We start from the raw sequence: 18749 nt of genomic DNA, 5'->3' as shown, positions 1-18749 counted from the left end.
GTTGTCCTAAATTTTTTAACAATCATCCAAAAATTATTAAGTTCATTTTTATTGTTTATCTGGCAGCTAGGGCTTGTTGCTCTTTTTTTTCTTTCTTTTTTCTTTCTTGCTTTTTTTTTTCTTTTTCTCTCTGTCTTTTGGTTAAAATAAGAGAATTATGAACTATTTGACTTGTTGCTTCCTCTTAGGATAGGCCTCTTTCTGAAAAGGTATTTCACAAGACATTTATAAAAATGATGCTTGCTACTTAGCATACTGGCTCACAGGCTTGAGAGTACACCAGAGTCATCTGATGGCTTACGCACAGCACAGATTTCTGAATGGCTACTCAGGTGGGACCTGAGACCTTTCACTCTAACGAGTTCTGTGAGATGCTGATGCTTGTTGGTCACGACCACTGGGCTAAGAAACTGTAATGGTGTTTAGTGTTGAACATTCCTGTATCCCGGTGCACTGCTTCTGATACTTAAAAACTGCTTTGTATCATGGGTTTTCATTCATTCTTGAAAACAACTTGCAGTGCAGATTTACTTCATTTAATATGTGAGAACGTCTGCCGGAGAAGCAACCTAATAAAGCTTGGGAAGAAGGTGTTTTGGTGTTGGTACTGGAGCATAGGCCTCGAATGTGCCAATGCTGCAGAGTTCATTTTTATTATTTATATAAAGCAAACTTCCTTTTTTTTTTTTTTTTTTTTTTTGAGACAGGTCCTTTTCCTCAAATTGATAATCATCCCACTTTTTGCTCAGTCTTATCCTAGAAATTCTGTAGAATTAATATTCATCTTTTAACGTTAAAAATGAATTTATTACTTCCAGTACATTGTGTAACTAAGCTGACAGGCATTTATTGAGTTAGTGACCTTAACCTGTTTGCTTGTTCACTTGTTTATTTTTTGGTTGCAGTGCTGCGGTTGAATGTAAGGCCTTGTATCTCAGTTAGGCAAGCATCCTGCCACTGAGCCTCATTCCCAGAACTGTGCTACTTGCCTCAAATCACGTTCAATTTTAATCACTTTGTGGCTGAGGTTTTCTGCTTTGTTTTGGTTTGGTTTGTTTTGGGCTTTTTTTTTGTTTTTGTTTTTGTTTTCTACATAGGGTTTCTCTGTGTAGCTGTACTGGACTCGTTTTGTAGACCAGGCCAGCCTTGAACTCACAGAGATCCACCTGCCTCTGCCTCCCAGAGAGCACCACCGTGCCCAGCTTGTGGCTGATTTTGTATATATTTTTTAAATGTGTACCTACATACCAAATAATTGGAGAAAAGTATAACTATGTAGCCAATCAGTTTCTAACAATGAGAAACTAGTTTATATTTTAGTAGCTAAATTATCCATTTTATTGTTGTTTAAATGTTATGACACTGAGCAAAACAGGAAGACTTTCAAACATAGCACGTGCTATAATACAGGTCACTTTGCTTTCATGGATTTCCATACCTTTGTAGAAGGCATTCTTTATGCATAACTGGCTCAGTGCCCATGACTGTAGCGTGTAGTTCCTGTGTTTTCTAAGTGGTGGCTAATGCATCTTTTTCTTCAGCTTGCAGGGCAGTGGTAGCCCAGCATGCCGCTCCACCCCCGGGCATAGTGGAGATAGACAGCGAGAAGTTTGCTTGTCAGTGGTAAGTGCTCATTTCCATTCAGGCTTTACAGAAAAGAAGAGGTTCAGCAGTCACTCGCAGTTTCCAGTAAGAGCAGACCCAAGTTGTATAAACAAGCTATTTCACCTATACTTTGGTGTGATTTGAAAGAAAAGAATTCATCCAAAACTTTTAAATTAAAAAAGCCTAACTAGAATGTCATTATGCCATTTAATGCCTCTGGAATAACATTTGTGTTAAAAAGTTATCTTTTGCTTTGTAGAAAGTCCTATTTGTCAGCTTTCAAAGTCTGTTCTTCTCAAATTGCTTTGTTAAAACTGAATTGGACTAGTGTTAAAAAGGATTTGTTGTTAAATATTGTCTTTTTCATTTAAAGAAAAATGTCATCTTTTTTTGGCTTTTGGTTTTGTGTTTGAGGCGAGTCCTTGCTATGTAGCCTAGGCTGGTTGAATATAACCTCTCAAGGACAGAGAGTACAGTAGACGCCAGCACACCTGGCTTAAAGCAAATCTTTGTATCCAAAGGTAGTCCAGCTTTCCTTTCCATGGTTAGTGAGGGAAACTTAACCCAGTGATAGACCAGCTAGTGTGTCAGCCTTGAAAACACTCGACATAGTATACCGTTTGCTTGAGAAGACTGTGTGGTCAAAATCAGCCACCATGTGAGCAAAGCATATGCAGAGCTGGTGAGGTGCTGTGCTGGGTAATTCGTTGTATGGATGTTGTTTTTGAGGCCCTGAAAATCTCCCCTTCTCCAGCACTGTCTCCCAGCCCAGGCTCCTGCCTCTGTGTTCTGCAGTTTGATGTTTTGTGGAAGCTTCCCAGACCCCTGTGCTTTGCTGTTTGAAGTGTCTTGATTCGCTTCTTCACCTTCTCAGTTTTCACACCTTATCTGTTTATCCTTGAGGATTCTTCTTCTAATGCTAGCTGGATCTGTTAGCCTTCTGCATTGTAACTTAAATGATGTGTTGGCTATCTGCCTTTGAACTCTGAGACCATAGAGGATTGTGAAAGTTGGAAAGTGCACAAGCCACCACCACATTAAACCATGTGAGTGTGTGTACATGCAGACTTCTTCACATCCCAGTTGTGTTACTGCCACTTTTGACAAGGAGAAAAGGAAATTATTTTATCATTGTTACTATTTGATTAAATGCATGAGGAATAGCCAAGGCAGCCTGTTTTGTATAGTTAGATCACAAAATAGATTTTACAAAGCTAAGTTGCTCCAAAAAAGAAATATGTATTAGTTTGTTATGAAGTAGCAAATGGAAGTGTTTTGACATGAGCGTGGCAGTGTTTAGCATGTCATTGCTTGATGGCATAGTTGAAAGCTTTGGTAATTCTTGGCTAAAGGAATCTGATCTAAGAGCAAAGAAAAATTTAGTTCAGTTTTTTACTATTTCCTTGACCTTGGTGCTTATTATGTTGCCTATGATTAGGAGTTATTACAAGACAGATCCACAGCAGACGACCATTGGGGACACTGCTTCTTAGAGAATATTGGTTGCTGACAGACCATCGCTGAGATGTGACTCTTTATGATACTGTAATAAGTGTGATAAGTAATTGTTCTATTTCACTAAATCTAAAACCTACTGTGTGTGTTTACTACTGACATATGATTTAGTGAAACTAGATTAGTTGAAATAATTATCAGTATCTTTATCTTTAACGTTATCTTTTAATATAGCTAAACACAGGGTTTCCTATGGTATATACTGTCCTTATTTCTCTCTCTCTCTCTCTCTTTTTAGGCTAAATGCTCATTTTGAAGTAAATCCGGATTGTTCAGTCTCTCGGGCAGAAATGTATTCCGAATATCTCTCCACCTGTAGTAAACTAGCTCGTGGTGGTATCCTCACATCAACTGGGTTTTACAAGTGTCTTAGGTATTGCTCATAGCTCTTCAAACCCCGTCATGTTGGTTGTTCTTGCACACTAGAGAAAACACCATTTCTATTTTTGTATCTCTACTACTTGAAGTTTCCCACATGTTGGCATTAATGTAGTAGAGGATTAGGTAAAAGCAATTTATGAGTCACTGTGTTGAGGCATGATGAGATTTATCAAAGAATTAAAAGTAAGACATCAAATTCTCCTTTTCCTCCCACCTACTTTGGCATGTTGAAGATGTTCTTTTTTTAAGTCTTGAATACTATTATGCAATTAATATGAATCTGACCAAAGATGAGACTTTTTGATACTTGCTAAATTCATAAAATAAGTGCTTTTAAACTAGTTATATATGCAATTCAACATTATTAATAAATAATGTTTTTTAATTAGAGAATTAATCTTATATCTTTCCTTGCATTCCACTTTTGCAAAATATGGCATTGTGAAGCATATGGGTCCATACAGAAGCAGCAGTGGCTATGCTTTGAGCATTTCTAGAGGCAGTGATGTGTTCTTGTGCTGGTTTTCATAACTGAGTATGTGTTATTTTACAGAACAGTTTTTCCAAATCATACAGTGAAGAGAGTGGAGGATTCCAGTAACAGTGGGCAGGCGCACATCCATGTAATAGGTGTGAAACGGAGGGCTATTCCCCTCCCCATTCAGATGTACTATCAGCAACAGCCAATTTCCACTCCTGTTGTTCGTGTTGATTCTGTTGCTGACGTATCTCCAACCCCTTCACCTGCAGGTATTCATTTTAAATCTTAAATTTACTTATTTTATTCATAGGCATGTCTTGCTGTACAACCCATGCTGGCCTCAAACTTGGCATCCTCCTGAAAGCTGGATTACAGGCAAATAGCAACATACCAGAGTTTTTAAATGTTTTAAGTATTGCTATCATATAATCAGAATTTAAATGTCTATTAAGTGATAACCTTGCCCTGTGCTTCCTGTAGTCTTTCTCCTGGGTGTAATCACACTTTTATGTTTCATCTTTCTTGGGCATTAATTTTTTTACACCCTTCCCCATGTATTAAATAAGTTAAGACATTTGTCATCTTGCAGTTACATCACTTGGAACTTTCCTTTTCTCCATGTATACAGGGATCCCTCATGGATCACAAGCTGTAGGAGGTCATTTTCAGAGGACGTCTGTTACCAATCAATCTTCAAATTTGACTGCAACACAAATGTCTTTTCCAGTACAAGGTGTTCATACTGTGGCACAGACTGTTTCTAGAATTCCACCAAATCCTTCAGTTCATACCCACCAGCAACAAAATTCTCCAGTGACTGTCATTCAGAATAAAGCTCCAATTCCTTGTGAAGTCGTCAAGGCAACTGTGATCCAGAATTCCCTGCCCCAAACAGCAGTTCCTGTGAGCATTGCTGTTGGAGGGGGACCTGCCCAGAGCTCTGTGGTTCAGAATCATAGCACTGGGCCACAGCCGGTTACAGTTGTGAATTCTCAGACCTTGCTTCACCATCCGTCCGTGATGCCACAGCCATCTCCATTACACACAGTCGTACCAGGACAGATTCCTTCAGGCACTCCTGTTACAGTAATTCAGCAAACTGTACCACAGAGTCATCTATTTGGACGAGTGCAGAACATACCAGCATGTACGTCTACAGTTTCACAGGGTCAGCAGCTAATCACCACATCCCCACAGCCTATGCACACTTCATCTCAGCAGACAGCAGTTGGTAGCCAACCACAGGACGCCGTCATCATAGCCCCCCCACAGTACGTAACAACTTCTGCATCCAATATTGTCTCAGCAACTTCAGTACAGAACTTCCAGGTAGCTACGGGACAGGTGGTCACCATAGCTGGTGTTCCCAGTCCACAGCCCTCCAGGGTGGGATTCCAGAACATTGCACCCAAGCCACTTCCTTCTCAGCAAGTTTCATCAACAGTGGTCCAGCAGCCCATTCAACAACCACAGCAGCCACCCCAGCAGAGTGTAGTGATTGTAAGCCAGCCAGCGCAACAAGGTCAGACTTATGCACCAGCCATTCACCAAATTGTTCTTGCTAATCCGGCAGCTCTCCCAGCTGGTCAGACAGTGCAGCTAACTGGGCAACCAAATATAACTCCATCTTCTTCACCATCACCTGTCCCGGCTACTAATAACCAAGTCCCTACTGCCATGTCATCATCTTCCACCCTTCAATCACAGGGACCACCTCCTACTGTCAGTCAAATGCTTTCTGTGAAGAGGCAGCAACAGCAGCAGCATTCACCAGCACCTCCAGCACAGCAGGTACAGGTACAAGTTCAACAGCCACAGCAAGTACAGATGCAAGTTCAGCCTCAGCAAACAAATGCAGGAGTTGGTCAGCCTGCTTCCACTGAGTCTAGTCTGATAAAACAGTTGCTGCTTCCAAAGCGGGGTCCTTCAACCCCAGGGGGTAAGCTTATCCTCCCGGCTCCACAGATTCCTCCCCCTAACAATGCAAGAGCCCCCAGCCCGCAGGTGCTCTATCAGGTGGCCAATAACCAAGCAGCTGGTTTTGGAGTGCAGGGGCAAACTCCAGCTCAGCAGCTGCTGGTTGGGCAGCAGAATGTTCAGTTGGTCCAAAGTGCAATGCCGCCCGCAGGGGGAGTGCAAACTGTGCCCATTTCGAACTTACAAATACTGCCGGGTCCGCTGCTCTCAAATAGCCCAGCAACCATTTTCCAAGGGGCTTCTGGCAACCAGGTAACCATAACAGTTGTGCCAAATACCAGTTTTGCAACTGCGACTGTGAGTCAGGGAAGTGCAGCTCAGCTCATCGCTCCAGCGGGAATTAGCGTGAGCGGAGCTCAGGCAGGAGCCGGACTTCAGGTGCAAACGCTTCCAGCCGGACAATCACCGTGTACCGCTGCTACCCCCCCATTCAAAGGCGATAAGATAATTTGCCAAAAGGAGGAGGAAGCAAAGGAAGCAACAGGTTTACATGTTCATGAACGGAAAATTGAAGTCATGGAGAATCCGTCCTGCCGACAAGGAACCACAAACACCAGCAATGGGGATACAAGTGAAAGTGAAATACAGGTGGGAAGTCTTTTAAATGGGAGAAAGTACAGTGACTCAAGTCTACCTCCTTCAAACTCAGGGAAAATTCAGAGTGAGACTAATCAGTGCTCACCAATCAGCAATGGGCCATCGTTGGAGCTAGGTGAGAATGGAGCATCTGGAAAACAGAACTCGGAACCAATGGACATGCAGGATATCAAAAGTGATCTGAAAAAAACGCTCGTTAATGGAATCTGTGATTTTGATAAAGGAGATGGTTCTCATTTAAGCAAAAACATTCCAAATCACAAAACTTCTAATCATGTAGGAAATGGTGAGATATCTCCACTAGACCCACAAGGGACTTCAGATGCCACTCAGCAAGATCCTGCCAAAGGCGACCAACTAGAAAGAGTTTCTAATGGGCCTGTGCTAACTTTGGGCGGCTCACCGTCCATAAGCAGTGTGCAGGAAGCCTCAAGTGTGGCGACACAGCCCTTCAGTGGTACTGACTTGCCTAACGGACCTCTCGCTTCAAGTTTGAATTCAGATGTGCCTCAGCAACGCCCAAGTGTAGTTGTCTCGCCACCTTCTACCACCCCTGTCATACAGGGCCATCAAATCCTAGCAGTTCCCCACTCAGGATCCAGAGTGTCCCCTTCTGCTCTGTCGTCTGATGTTCGGTCCTCAAATGGCACAGCTGAGTGCAAAACTGTAAAGAGGCCAGCAGAAGATAATGATAGGGAGGCAGTCCCGGGAATTCCAAATAAAGTAGGAGTTAGGATTGTTACAATCAGTGACCCCAACAATGCTGGCTGCAGTGCAACAATGGTTGCAGTCCCAGCGGGGGCGGATCCAAGCACTGTAGCCAAAGTAGCAATAGAAAGCGCTGTTCAGCAAAAGCAGCAGCATCCACCCACCTACGTACAGAGTGTGGTCCCACAGGTGAGTCCTATCCTGTTCGTTTCACTAAATGGCATCTGCAAACGGGGGCTGAATGAATTACTTATATCTCAACTTAAGCAGTTATGGTGTCAGGGCATGTCTGCTTAAACTTCCCTGCTCTTTGTCTATGAAACAGTTTTCAGTTCTTCACTCTGGCATTCAAGGTAAGGGCTCTTGCAGTTTTGTGTATGCAGTTTCACCTTTTATAGTGAACACTGTGTACCTGGTAGTAATGCCAGCTGATTGTTTAGTTCCATGTGTTGACATTTTAACCTAAATGATGTAATGTTGAGTGTAAAGTAGACATTCAATAAGTTGAATTTTAAATTTTTACTATATGTGAACTTCTCAATTCATCCTGATTACATACGTCTGATTGATTTTCCTTCTGGGGTCTGTCAGAAATCTAAATAAGGGGGCTGGAGAGATAGCTCAGTGGTTAAGAATACTTATTGCTCTTCCAGAGGGCCCAGGTTCAATTCCCAGCACCCACGTGGCAGCTCACAACTGTCTGTTAACTCCAAGATCTGACAACATCACAACAGACATACATGCAGGCAAAATACCAATACACATAAAATAAAAATAATTAAAAAAAAAAGAAAGAAAAAAAAAGAGCCAAGCGTGGTGGGGCACACCTTTAATCCCAGCACACAGCAAAGACAGACAGATTTCTGTGAGGCTAGCCTGGCCTACAAATGCAAGTTCCAGACATCCAGGACTAAATACAGAGATCCTGTCTCAAAAAAAACAAAAAAAGAAACCTAAATAAAATGACACCAAATCAAACTAGATCAGAAAAAAACTCTAATGTTATTGAATTATTTCATTTACCCTCATTTTTGTGGGTTCTTAATCTTCCGTTTGGATGATATTCAATAGGAAAGCTCAGTAAGCAGGAAGAACAGTGAGGTTAGCTGGTATTAGGACTTCACTGAGGACTCTATACAAAAGCCTCTTCTCACTGAATCTTCCCTAATCCTATTAGCAAACACTGCTAACCCCTGTGCTGTAGCAGAGGGGGCCTGGTTCAATCTCCTAACTCAGGAGTTTGACTTTCCTGTTGTAAACAGCTGCTCTGCAAACTTCTAGAAAATCGCCTTTTGCCTTACTTTTGAATGATTTGAACTGTTGTGCATAAGACGTTAGTGTTACTAACTGATCGGTTTAGGGCACTAATACCAAAACTGTAAGCATGTTAGTTGTATGCAGGTAACTTGGACTATTAAAATCAGACATTTTGTTGCCAGACTGAAAAGTATGTTTTAAACTGGGACTAATTTTCTGTGAGAACGCAGTTCACTTTTTAAAAAACTATATCCCAAACTGAAAGTATAACTCAGTGGTAGAATGGCTTGCTTTGCCACCCCCACAGCCCAAAGCTACATCCTCTATCTCCAAAGTTGATACTTGTGAGAAGAGGGGTGTGAAGTCTGCAGGAGCTCCATGAGGACGAAACACATCCACTGTGGTGGATAACATCCACAGTGTGCAGGTCTGCTTGAGCTCCCTGCACAAGAGGAAACACAGGTAGGGGCTAGATACGCTTTTCCCACAAAGCCACAGCTCTCTGCTCCGGCCTCAGAGTGTGCTCACTCCTAAAGAATCATTCTCTCTGTTGCTGAGATTCTTTAGTCTCCATTTACATTCCCCGAGTGGCATTTTTAGGCCTTGGTTTATTTTGGTTCACTATTTGAATTGGTAGCTTACGGGGTCCAAGATAGGATATTTTCCCCCTTTCATTATTTATACATGATATTCAAGTGGAAATATATAGAGAATTTAAAAAATTGTGTCTGCCTCATGACAGATTTCTTTATAGCTATTTATTTAACATCTGTTATTGTGCAGGTTCCAAATGCAGCTTACAGAGTACTATTTCTAGATGGCCTGCCTACCCTCTGCATTTCCCATGGATTGATGTCTGTTAGAAGCAAAACAAATAAAAACTCTCATTAACATACTTACAAATAAAATGATGTAAAGATTAGAAACTTAAAAATAAATGGAGGTTGTTTTTTTTCAGCATCATGAAAAATACATGTTCTGTAACTGTTAATCCCATGATCTAATAACTTGTATTTTATTAGTTTTTTTTGTTTGTTTGTTTGTTTTTATTTTTTGAGACAGGGCCTCCTTAGGTAGCTCTGACTGGCCTTGAACTCATTGTCTAGACCAGGCTGGCTTTAAACTCACAGGTAAACTGCCTGCTTCTCCCTCCTGCTGGGACTATAACTGTATGCCATTATGCCCAGCTTTTGGGAACTTGTTAATTTTTTTTTTTATACAAGTAGTTTACTTAGGTTGTACCTAATGTGTTTCATGTGTGTGGTCTTACAGGACATATTCTTAGTGGCACAGTGCATTGTTTTTACTTCTTTCCTGGCTTGGTGTGGTTTCTGAGACAGTATCGTGCTATGTAGCCTCAGCTGGCCTCTAACTCAGGACTGTCTTGCCCCAAGTTCCCGAGTGATGGGCTTACAAATCTGATCCACCAAGCTTAATTTGTTCCTCCCTTTGAAAAGAAGCTTGAGAAATTGTCTCAGCTGGTTAACAGGGGAATATTTAGCCTTTAGAAGAGCACATTTACTGTTATCATAGGCAATCATTTTAACAAGCCACAAGGGTATCATTTCAGTGTTTGTTTGTTTTAAAGTGTTGTTCAAATTTGTAGTGTAGTTGCATATTGCCATAGCTAACAAAGGCTCTGCCAGGAAGCCTGTCTTCTTATTGTGTTTCTATATGTCCTTACAAAACAGACTGACAGATATTAGATATTACACATATTTATATTCGATAAGAATAGAAATTTAGTAGAAGCTGAAGCCCCTATGAAAGGTGCTTTAGACCAAACATTTTACAGATTTTATGTGTTTCCTTTCTTTAATTTTAAAATACTTTAAGAATATATGAGATATCCTGAGGATAGGAACCAACTATAAACACAAAATAAGCTTCCTTTTTATAATCTTATTTATAAGCATATGTCATATGTGTGTGTATATGTATACATGCTTATACAATGTGTTTTCTGACTATTCTGTGCATGGTACAAAGACGTAAGAAGGCAATTTTCCACTTGTCATGCCAGATGCTCAGAAAGCTTCAAATTTTAGAACTTACATTTTGGATTGTCTTATTCAGTATTTTTAGAGTGTAATTAAAGAAAACAGGAATAGTAGAAGTGAAAGAAAGTCAGTGTGTAGGTTTCATCCTCACACACACCAAGAAATGCTTCTTCCCGTGATTGCTGTTACTCTCTCAGTCTCCTGGAAAGAGCTGCACATTCAGATGCGGTACACTCAATGCACAGGCCTACATGTGCGTTTAATTTTTTGCAGCTTTTGAAGCAGTTCGCGCCAGCAGCTCCTAGAGTTCAGTTGTCACAGGGTGTAGCTCCTGACCATCCTGCTCACCTGCACTAACGCAGATTAAAGTGCTAGTCTTACTCAAAAGTTTTTAATACTTAAATTTGGAAGGGATTTAGGAATGTCATATCAAAGTACAGTCAGTGGTATCTGGAATTTTTAGCCATAATTTGCCCTTGAACAAATGATAAAGGAAGCAAGATTATAGCTTAACAAAATGAATACTATTGTTTCTAGAACTAAAACTGCCGTATTCTTGAACATTTTTGTTAATTTTATATTACAAAACAAATAACATTTTTTTTACATCCCCTGTATATTAATTTTGTTACTTCCTTGTTCAAGCCTTTTCCACATTGATTTTAAAAAGTGTAATTTGAGCTGGTTGTGGTGGCGCATGCCTTTAATTGTAGCACTCAAGGAGGTAGAGGTAGGCAGATCACTGTGAGTTCGAGGCTAGCCTGGTCTACAAAGTGAGTCCAGGACAGCCAAGGCTACACAGATAAACGTTGTCTCCGGGGGGAAAAACAACAGCAAAAATTAAAAAAGCATGACTTGGGAAAAAAAAAAACAAAAAACAAAACCCTAGTTCTTCTCAGTGAAGAATGATGACATAATATTCCTCTAGAGCTAACCACTTAAAATCCTTACTGAAGCTTCTTGTATCTGTGCCTGAGTGCTGGCTATGGCTAGCCTTCATTTCAAGTTCACTGGAAATGATGCTGAGGGAGAGGACCCCAGCTCTGCCTTCTTGTGCAAAGGGCCTTTTATTATTTTTACTATTATTATTTTTATTATTATTATTATGAGTGTGGGTGTTTTGCCTGTATGTGTGTCTGTGTACCATGACCATGCCTGGTGTCTGTGGAAGCCATAAGAGGGCATTGGATCTCTTGGACCTGGATTTAGAATGGTTGTGAGCCCCCTTGTGGATACTAGTAATTGAACCCCAGTCTTCTGGAAGAGCATTTCTCCAGCCCCTAAGACCTAATTCTTCAAACTTTAATTTACTTAGTATTTAAAAATATTTGTATTTGTTCTGCAAAGACAGAGCCAGCTACCTTCAAATAGTAGTCACGTTTTGCTGTTTCGATTTCCTCTGTTCCTTTCTACCTGCCCCTTCCTTTCAAAACAAATACAAACATTTCACTACAGTTCAGTTTTATTTCTTTTAAATGGATCCATGATCCATTTAAACTATGATACCAAATTGTACTTAAGGGAACTAGTGGTTTCTTTACATTCCCTCCTATCAGTTTATATTTCAGGTCCTCTAGTTTTCTTTTAAAGTATGTGTGTGTGTGTGTTGTTAAAGTTTGTTTGAATTAGGATTCTAAAACGTTCTGCACACGTTGTGTTTAGTGAATATGTGAATTCTTAATTCACATCTTAGACCAACTTCAGTCACCCTTGCCATATCCCTTGTTAACATTTGGGATGAAAATGTCACATGATGCCTTGTTACTCAGTGTTTTGTGACCCAGTAAGACTTTCACAATCATCAAAAAGATAAAAGTCTTGGATTTGTGAAAGTCAAACCTTTATACACATCCTGGACATTCAGTAAAGCTTCAATTTAAGTGGCAATAGTCAGGGAAACTCGTGAACCTCAATAGGTGCTTCATTTAAGTAAAATTCTAGTCTAATGTAACTTCTTACTCTCGAGATTTTACTTGGTGAGGTTCCCTTCTCCGTTATTGAATTCACAATTTCCTATTCAGAATTCTCGTTTTAAGAAAACAATTTGACACCATTTATGTTCTTTCTGATCTGCATGTGTGTTATTAACCCATCGAGAGACATTTGTAGTAGGTTCATTGTACCTGCTGAACTGAAGACCTGTGTGTGTTCTCTGTCTCTTATTCCAGTAGTGATAGTAACATTTGTCATGGGATGAGATTCTACGGGCTTCGTGTGTGATTTCCTCTCCTTAGTCAGATTTCATTTCCTGTACTTACAAAAGGAGAAAACCAAGGATCAAAGAAAGTAATGAGGTAGCCCAGGTCACAGAAGCTGTTAAAAAAAAAAAAAAAGGCCACATTGAGGGTTTAGGGCTGGCAAGATGGCACATAAAACCATCTCCAAAACCTGTGGTGGTGAAAGCAAGCCTACTCCACAAAGTTGACCCTTCACACACAGGCACACACACATGCATGTGTACTCAACAGGTAAAAATAGACCAAACAGCTGAGTCCTGAGCTGTTGTGCTGGAAAATCTTTCTATGACATCTGTGTCACTATGTTGTTCATACATTTATTCTCTCATTCTTACATTCAGAGCTGATAGCTCATCGCAGCAGCAACTTGAGCTGCATTCTCAGAGTAGGCTTCCTCCCTGAGCTTAGAAGGAAACATTTCTGCTTGCTTCCTTTTTCTTTCTTGTCAAGTTCTGGGGCTAGAGAGATGGCTCAGATGTTAAGAGCACTGGCTGCTCTTCCAGAGGTCCCAAGTTCAATTCCCAGCAACCCCATGGTGGCTCATAACCATCTATAATGAGATTTCTTGCCCTCTTCTGGTGTGCAGGTGTACATGCAGACAGAACATTGTATACCTAATAAATAAATCTTAAAAAAGAACAAGTTCTGTATCCCATGCTGGCCTGGAACTCATAGCTGATGATGACCTTGAACTTCTGATCACCTGCCTCCAGCCCCAAGCGCTAGTGTTACAGTCATGTAATCCCAGTGTAGACTGCTTGCTAGCATGGAGACCCTGGGTTAGCTTCCAAGAGTTGCAGGGTAGCAAACTACATATCTGGCTTCCCATGTGAGAGATCAACTCCAGGACTGTGCACCCTGGGCAAGCACTCTGCCAACCCAGTCTCTGCCTCAGTCCCAGGACTCAGCTCATGACTTCTCATTTCTGTTACAAAGTTTCCATCATTTTATTTTCATTTATCTATCTATCTATCTATCTATCTATCTATCTATCTATCTATCTATCTATCTATCTATTTTGCAACATTAAGGCCTCATGTTTTTGTTTTGACTTAGAAAAAGAATTGTGGCTTTTAATCTTAGGGACGTAGCACTTTTAGTATTTGCCATACTGTGCTGATATTACTAATGAACAAACAACTATATTCTCCATCTACCAAACTTTTAAACAATTCTTTAAAATGCTAGTGTTTCTATAAGAAATGTAATATGTTTTCTTTTCAGGTATTTCAAGAAAATGTATGACCTAAAAATTTTAAGGATACTTTTTTAGTGATTCTTAAAGATTTTTAAAGATACAGAACAAAACAAAGGCTATGTTTAGAAGTCTGTATGTCTACCTTATGCTGTGTTACCATCAAGGCTGTAATATGCAAGGCATGGTGGCATGTATATGTGGTCTCAGCATCTGAGAGGTGAGGCCAGAAAGATTGTGTTCCAAGCTGTTTGGGCCCAAATGGCAGTTCAAGGCCAGCCAGTTTGAGCAACATAATAGACCCTGTCTCAAAAAATACTAAGAGTTATGGTTGGAGGCCAGTGGTAGTACACTTGCCGAGCATTGGGAAAGTCCTGGCTTGGAGCCCCAAAACTCACCAGGGGCCAACTGTAACTGAAGATCTTACTATGTCTGATATTCTCCTTACGTGGTTGTGTTCATCATTAAGTCTGACCTGAGGTTTGCTTTGATTCATGTTATAGCACTGATGAAATCTAACAGGGAAGAATTATTCAAAGCAATAATCTGCAGCTGATCTGTTCTTGAAGAGACAAATCATATGGCTTTATTTTCATTTAAAACTATAAATGAGTTGCTTCCTAAAATTCTTAATTTGAATAATATATTCTTGTTGTCCATGTCTGTCAGTTCCACATTCATGAATTTAATTAACTTGAATCAAAAATATCAGAAAAAAAAATTGTTCTTTACTGAACACGAATTGGACAATACAGTGCCGCAGCTATTTGTATTTATGTATTTACGTTGTTTGAATTATTGTATATAATGCAGGAATGACGAAGTATATAGGAACACATGCACACTTATATACAAGTACTTGGCCGTTGATATAAATGTACACAGATCTTGGTATCCATGGGGATTCTGGAGGCCCCACAGATGTCAAGAGGTGACATACTGTATAATCTTGCTTCTGTGGTTCCATTTCTAAAAGAATCGTACTACTTAATTTTTTTTTATAAAAATCATCTTTTCAAATATAATTATTAAGTTAAAAATTACAAAATGGAAATTTTATGTTAGAAATGTGTAACTATTATTAATGAACTTATAGACTATAAAATGCCATTTTCCAGTGTCATGTCACAAACTCTATTTGTGCTTTTCTACAGAACACTCCTATGCCACCTTCACCAGCTGTACAAGTACAGGGCCAGCCTAGCAGTTCTCAGCCTTCTCCACTCAGTGCATCCAGTCAGCATGCAGATCCAGTGAGAAAACCTGGGCAGAACTTCATGTGTCTATGGCAGTCTTGTAAAAAGTAAATGGCTGTTTTATTTGTTATCCAAAAGTGTTCTTTGTTTTAGAGTGCTTCCATATTTAAATATCTGTCATATATAATTTATAACACTTCCTTCTAAAACCAATAACTTGTAATGAAGAGTCTTTTATGTTGAGAATTATACTTAATATGGAACAGGAGGCATGCTTCAGCTGAGAGTTCTGTGTCAGTGGTTGGGCGGAGTCTGCTGTTCAGTGCTAGTAAGGAATGGGGCTGAGCATTAGTTTTTAATCGAGTAAGAATTGATTTTAAGCCGGGTACAGTGGTACAACTTTTAATCTCAGCACTCAGGAAGCAGAAACAGGCAGATCTCTGAGTTTTGTTGCCAACCTGATCTACAAAGCAAGTTCCAGGCCAACCATGGCTGCATAAAAGGTGGGGAGAGGACACTATAGAGTGAAGTGTGGTCATTTGTACCTGTAATCCCAGCATTTGGGGCTGAGGCAATAGGATTGCCATGGGTTTGAGGACAGCATGTGCTACAATGTGAGATCTAGCAAAGAAAAGAAAACCCGAAGTTGATTGTGTGTAAGTTTTTTTTAAAGGTAATGTAGTGACAGCTTTAAAAATTGCTGGAAAAGCAACTACTTTTATACTAATTTAATAATTACTAAAATTACTGAGAAGCAGCATCATTTAGAAAATGAATTCTGTTTTTCATTTTGAAAATTGTGTTTGAAGTCATACCATCTCACAGTTTAGTGACTGACATGAACTAGAACTGAACTTCTGTGTGTGGTGTGTGTGTGTGTGGTGTGTGTGTCTGTGGCGTGTGCATGATGCATGTGTGCGAACCGGGATCTCCATATTGATTAAGCTGGCTGCCAGGGAGCTCCTCAGGACCCAGCTGTCTTCTGAGTGCTGATGTTACAGATGCAGGCCTATGTCTGTCTTTTTATGTGGGTCGGATCCATCTCCTTGTGTTTGTGCAGCAAGCACTTTGCACACCGAGCCATCTCATAGCCCCAGGACTGAACTCACTTAGTTCCTTTATGCTGGGTGTGGAACACAGGGGTTTTTGCGTGTGCTGAGCAAGTGCTGGAACTAAGTTTCTATGGTTAAAGCGTTCCTAGACTCACAGAAAAGTTTAAAGATGTTGGGTAGAATTAAATCTTTCTTTCCACTGGTAGAGCTGAGCCAAGACTCTTTGCCTTGAGTCGCTTGAGAACTCTAAGCCTCGGGCACTTACTTGAAAAGGCAAAGCAGTTCTCATTTCTTTGAGAACAGAGATTCCATTTTCTCAGCTTAAAAATTTATATTAGCTCTTTTTATTAATTAGAGATAAGTATGTTTTCATATACAGGCTTTTGGTATGATCATGAGCTTTCTTTATAGCCTGGGGACTGTTAATACCATGCAAAGCCCATGCTTATCAAACTTAAGTCACAACACAGCAGTGGTACCTGATACCAGCTTAGTGCATCTTGATCAGTGGTTTTGTTTTTTTGTTTGTTTGTTTGTTTCTTTTCAATGAAAGAAATGAATAAATTACAGATTCATCATGTTAGTAACAGTACGTATTCTTTCTTCTTCAGTGTGTCTATAGTACATGGATATGTACTAGATCATAAAGTAAAATCCCAGAGAAACTTTAGGTTTCTTTTATTCAGCCAGGTGTGGCACACGCCTTTTATTCCAGCACTTACTTGGCTGAGGCAGGTGGATCTCTGTGAGTTCAAGGCCAGCCTGGTCTACAAAAGCTAGTTACAGGACATCCTGGATTGTTACACACAGAAACCCTATCTTGAAAAACCGGGAAAAAAAAATAAAAAATATATATATATTATTTCTTTTACTCATTGAAACTGACCATGTTTCTGTGCCTGTCTCTTTTGCTATGATAGTGATGAGACTTAGGTTAGGGCCTTGCACATGCTAAGCAAGACTCTGCCACGGTGCTCTGCTGCTAGCCCCTGCCTTATTTACTCGTGTTGTAGCAGCTTGGGTTGTAAGCTAATTTAATACTTCATGCAGCAGTGTCTGTATTTATTTGTTGTGAGTTTGTGTTTGTTTTTCTGTTTGCTAATGGTGAAGAATAGCTGACATAGCAGATAGTCCGTTAACGCTGTTTGTTGACTTTTTAAGAGTTTAAGAGTGAGATCAGGGCTTTAGGGCAGTGTTAAAGTATTTTAGGCCTTGGGCTCAATCCTTAATTTCAGGGGGATAAAAAAAGTTTAAAAGTAACTGCTTTTCTTAGGACGTGTCAACAACAAATTCTGTAGGATTTAATGAGCCTCGCTGGGAGCCGCACTTCCCATCTAGTTAGCGAGATCCACACTGCATAATTTAGTGACCTGCTACTTTTTGTTCTAAATAAGGTGTATTCTGTAATGCTTCTTAAAGCTTGTCGTGGTTTTTTTCAGGCTATTGATTTTTTTTTTTCAATTCTCATTAATGATAAGATTAACCTGAATCTACAAATACTTATCAAGTGTTTTCTTAGTGTATAGTTCGTGTGATAAGAAGTACAGCTACAAAAGGTACTTCTGGCCCTGGGGAAATACATAGCCCAAAACAAATAGATGACAGTTTAAGTAAGGGCTGTGAAAAGACCGTTCACGGTGCTCTTAGCAGTATAGCAGGCAGTTACTGTAACTCATGGATTGCTGGCAGAGTTTCACTTTAGACTTTATGTTTGAGTTGGGTCTTGAAGAGTGGAATTTGACTTTGTCAGAATGGCATGCAGTCTCAGGAATTATAAAAGGGCCCAGTGTGGCCAGTGGACTGTGAGCGGCTCAGGGTACCAAGAATACAAGGAGAAAAGAAGAGCTTTTATTTTTCAGATTCAAGTTCTGTTCCAAATGAAAAAATTACATGTCACAGCTAGTGTCTACTAAATGGTTAGGTGAAATTTTTAAATAATATTTTATCAATACTATGGGTGTTTTCCCACTGTATTTAAAACCAAAATTACTTATTTCACTGATCAATTATTATAAAATATCTAGTATTTTCAGTTGAAATACCTATGTACTTGCATCCCTTTATGGTATTAAAAGTGACTTTGAGTATGCATTTGATTCGTGTGGCAGCGCCTTTCTCTGTAACAAAGCTGAGTCACCCATTCTATCACCGTATGTGAACAGGATATGAGACTATAACGGTTTTCTTTTTCATTTGCTTGGTAGAGCTTCCATTTTTTATTGTCTGTCTCCGTATAGAGAAGTACCATTCTTTTCTGGGTTTTGTTTTGTTTTTGTTTTAATTATTTGAGAATTTCATACAATGTGTTTTTATCAGATTTACCTCACATTTCCTGCTCATAACTTTCGTCTCCTTTTCTTCCCCGTCTATCAAATCCAGTTTGTGCTGCCCGACATGTGGCTTTCCTCCAAAGTGTGGTCAGCTTATCAGGGACAACATTCTTTCTTTTTTTTTTTTCTCATTTTTTAAACACATGAGTGTTTTGACTACATATATGACATGTTTACCACATGCATGCCTAGTGCCCAAAGTGTCCAGAGAGAGTATC

General features: G+C 39.9%; 1 protein-coding gene across 1 annotated transcript in view; it reads left to right on the top strand.

Annotated features, from left to right (window-relative positions):
• The window catches only part of Arid2 (AT-rich interaction domain 2), a 125451-nt gene that overhangs the window by 84029 nt on the left and 22673 nt on the right, over positions 1 to 18749 (top strand). The window contains exons 12-16 of the mRNA XM_021632837.2: positions 1542 to 1623; positions 3359 to 3493; positions 4055 to 4251; positions 4611 to 7453; positions 15108 to 15256. Coding sequence (XP_021488512.1) covers positions 1542 to 1623; positions 3359 to 3493; positions 4055 to 4251; positions 4611 to 7453; positions 15108 to 15256 — 3406 coding nt within the window. The remainder of the gene's footprint in view (positions 1 to 1541; positions 1624 to 3358; positions 3494 to 4054; positions 4252 to 4610; positions 7454 to 15107; positions 15257 to 18749) is intronic.

This window comes from Meriones unguiculatus, chromosome 8, assembly GCF_030254825.1.
Source record: "Meriones unguiculatus strain TT.TT164.6M chromosome 8, Bangor_MerUng_6.1, whole genome shotgun sequence".
In the NCBI taxonomy this organism is placed as follows: Eukaryota; Metazoa; Chordata; class Mammalia; order Rodentia; family Muridae; genus Meriones; species Meriones unguiculatus.
The sequence above is the reverse complement of the archived record's forward strand: the minus strand, read 5'-3'. Positions and strand labels throughout refer to the sequence as shown.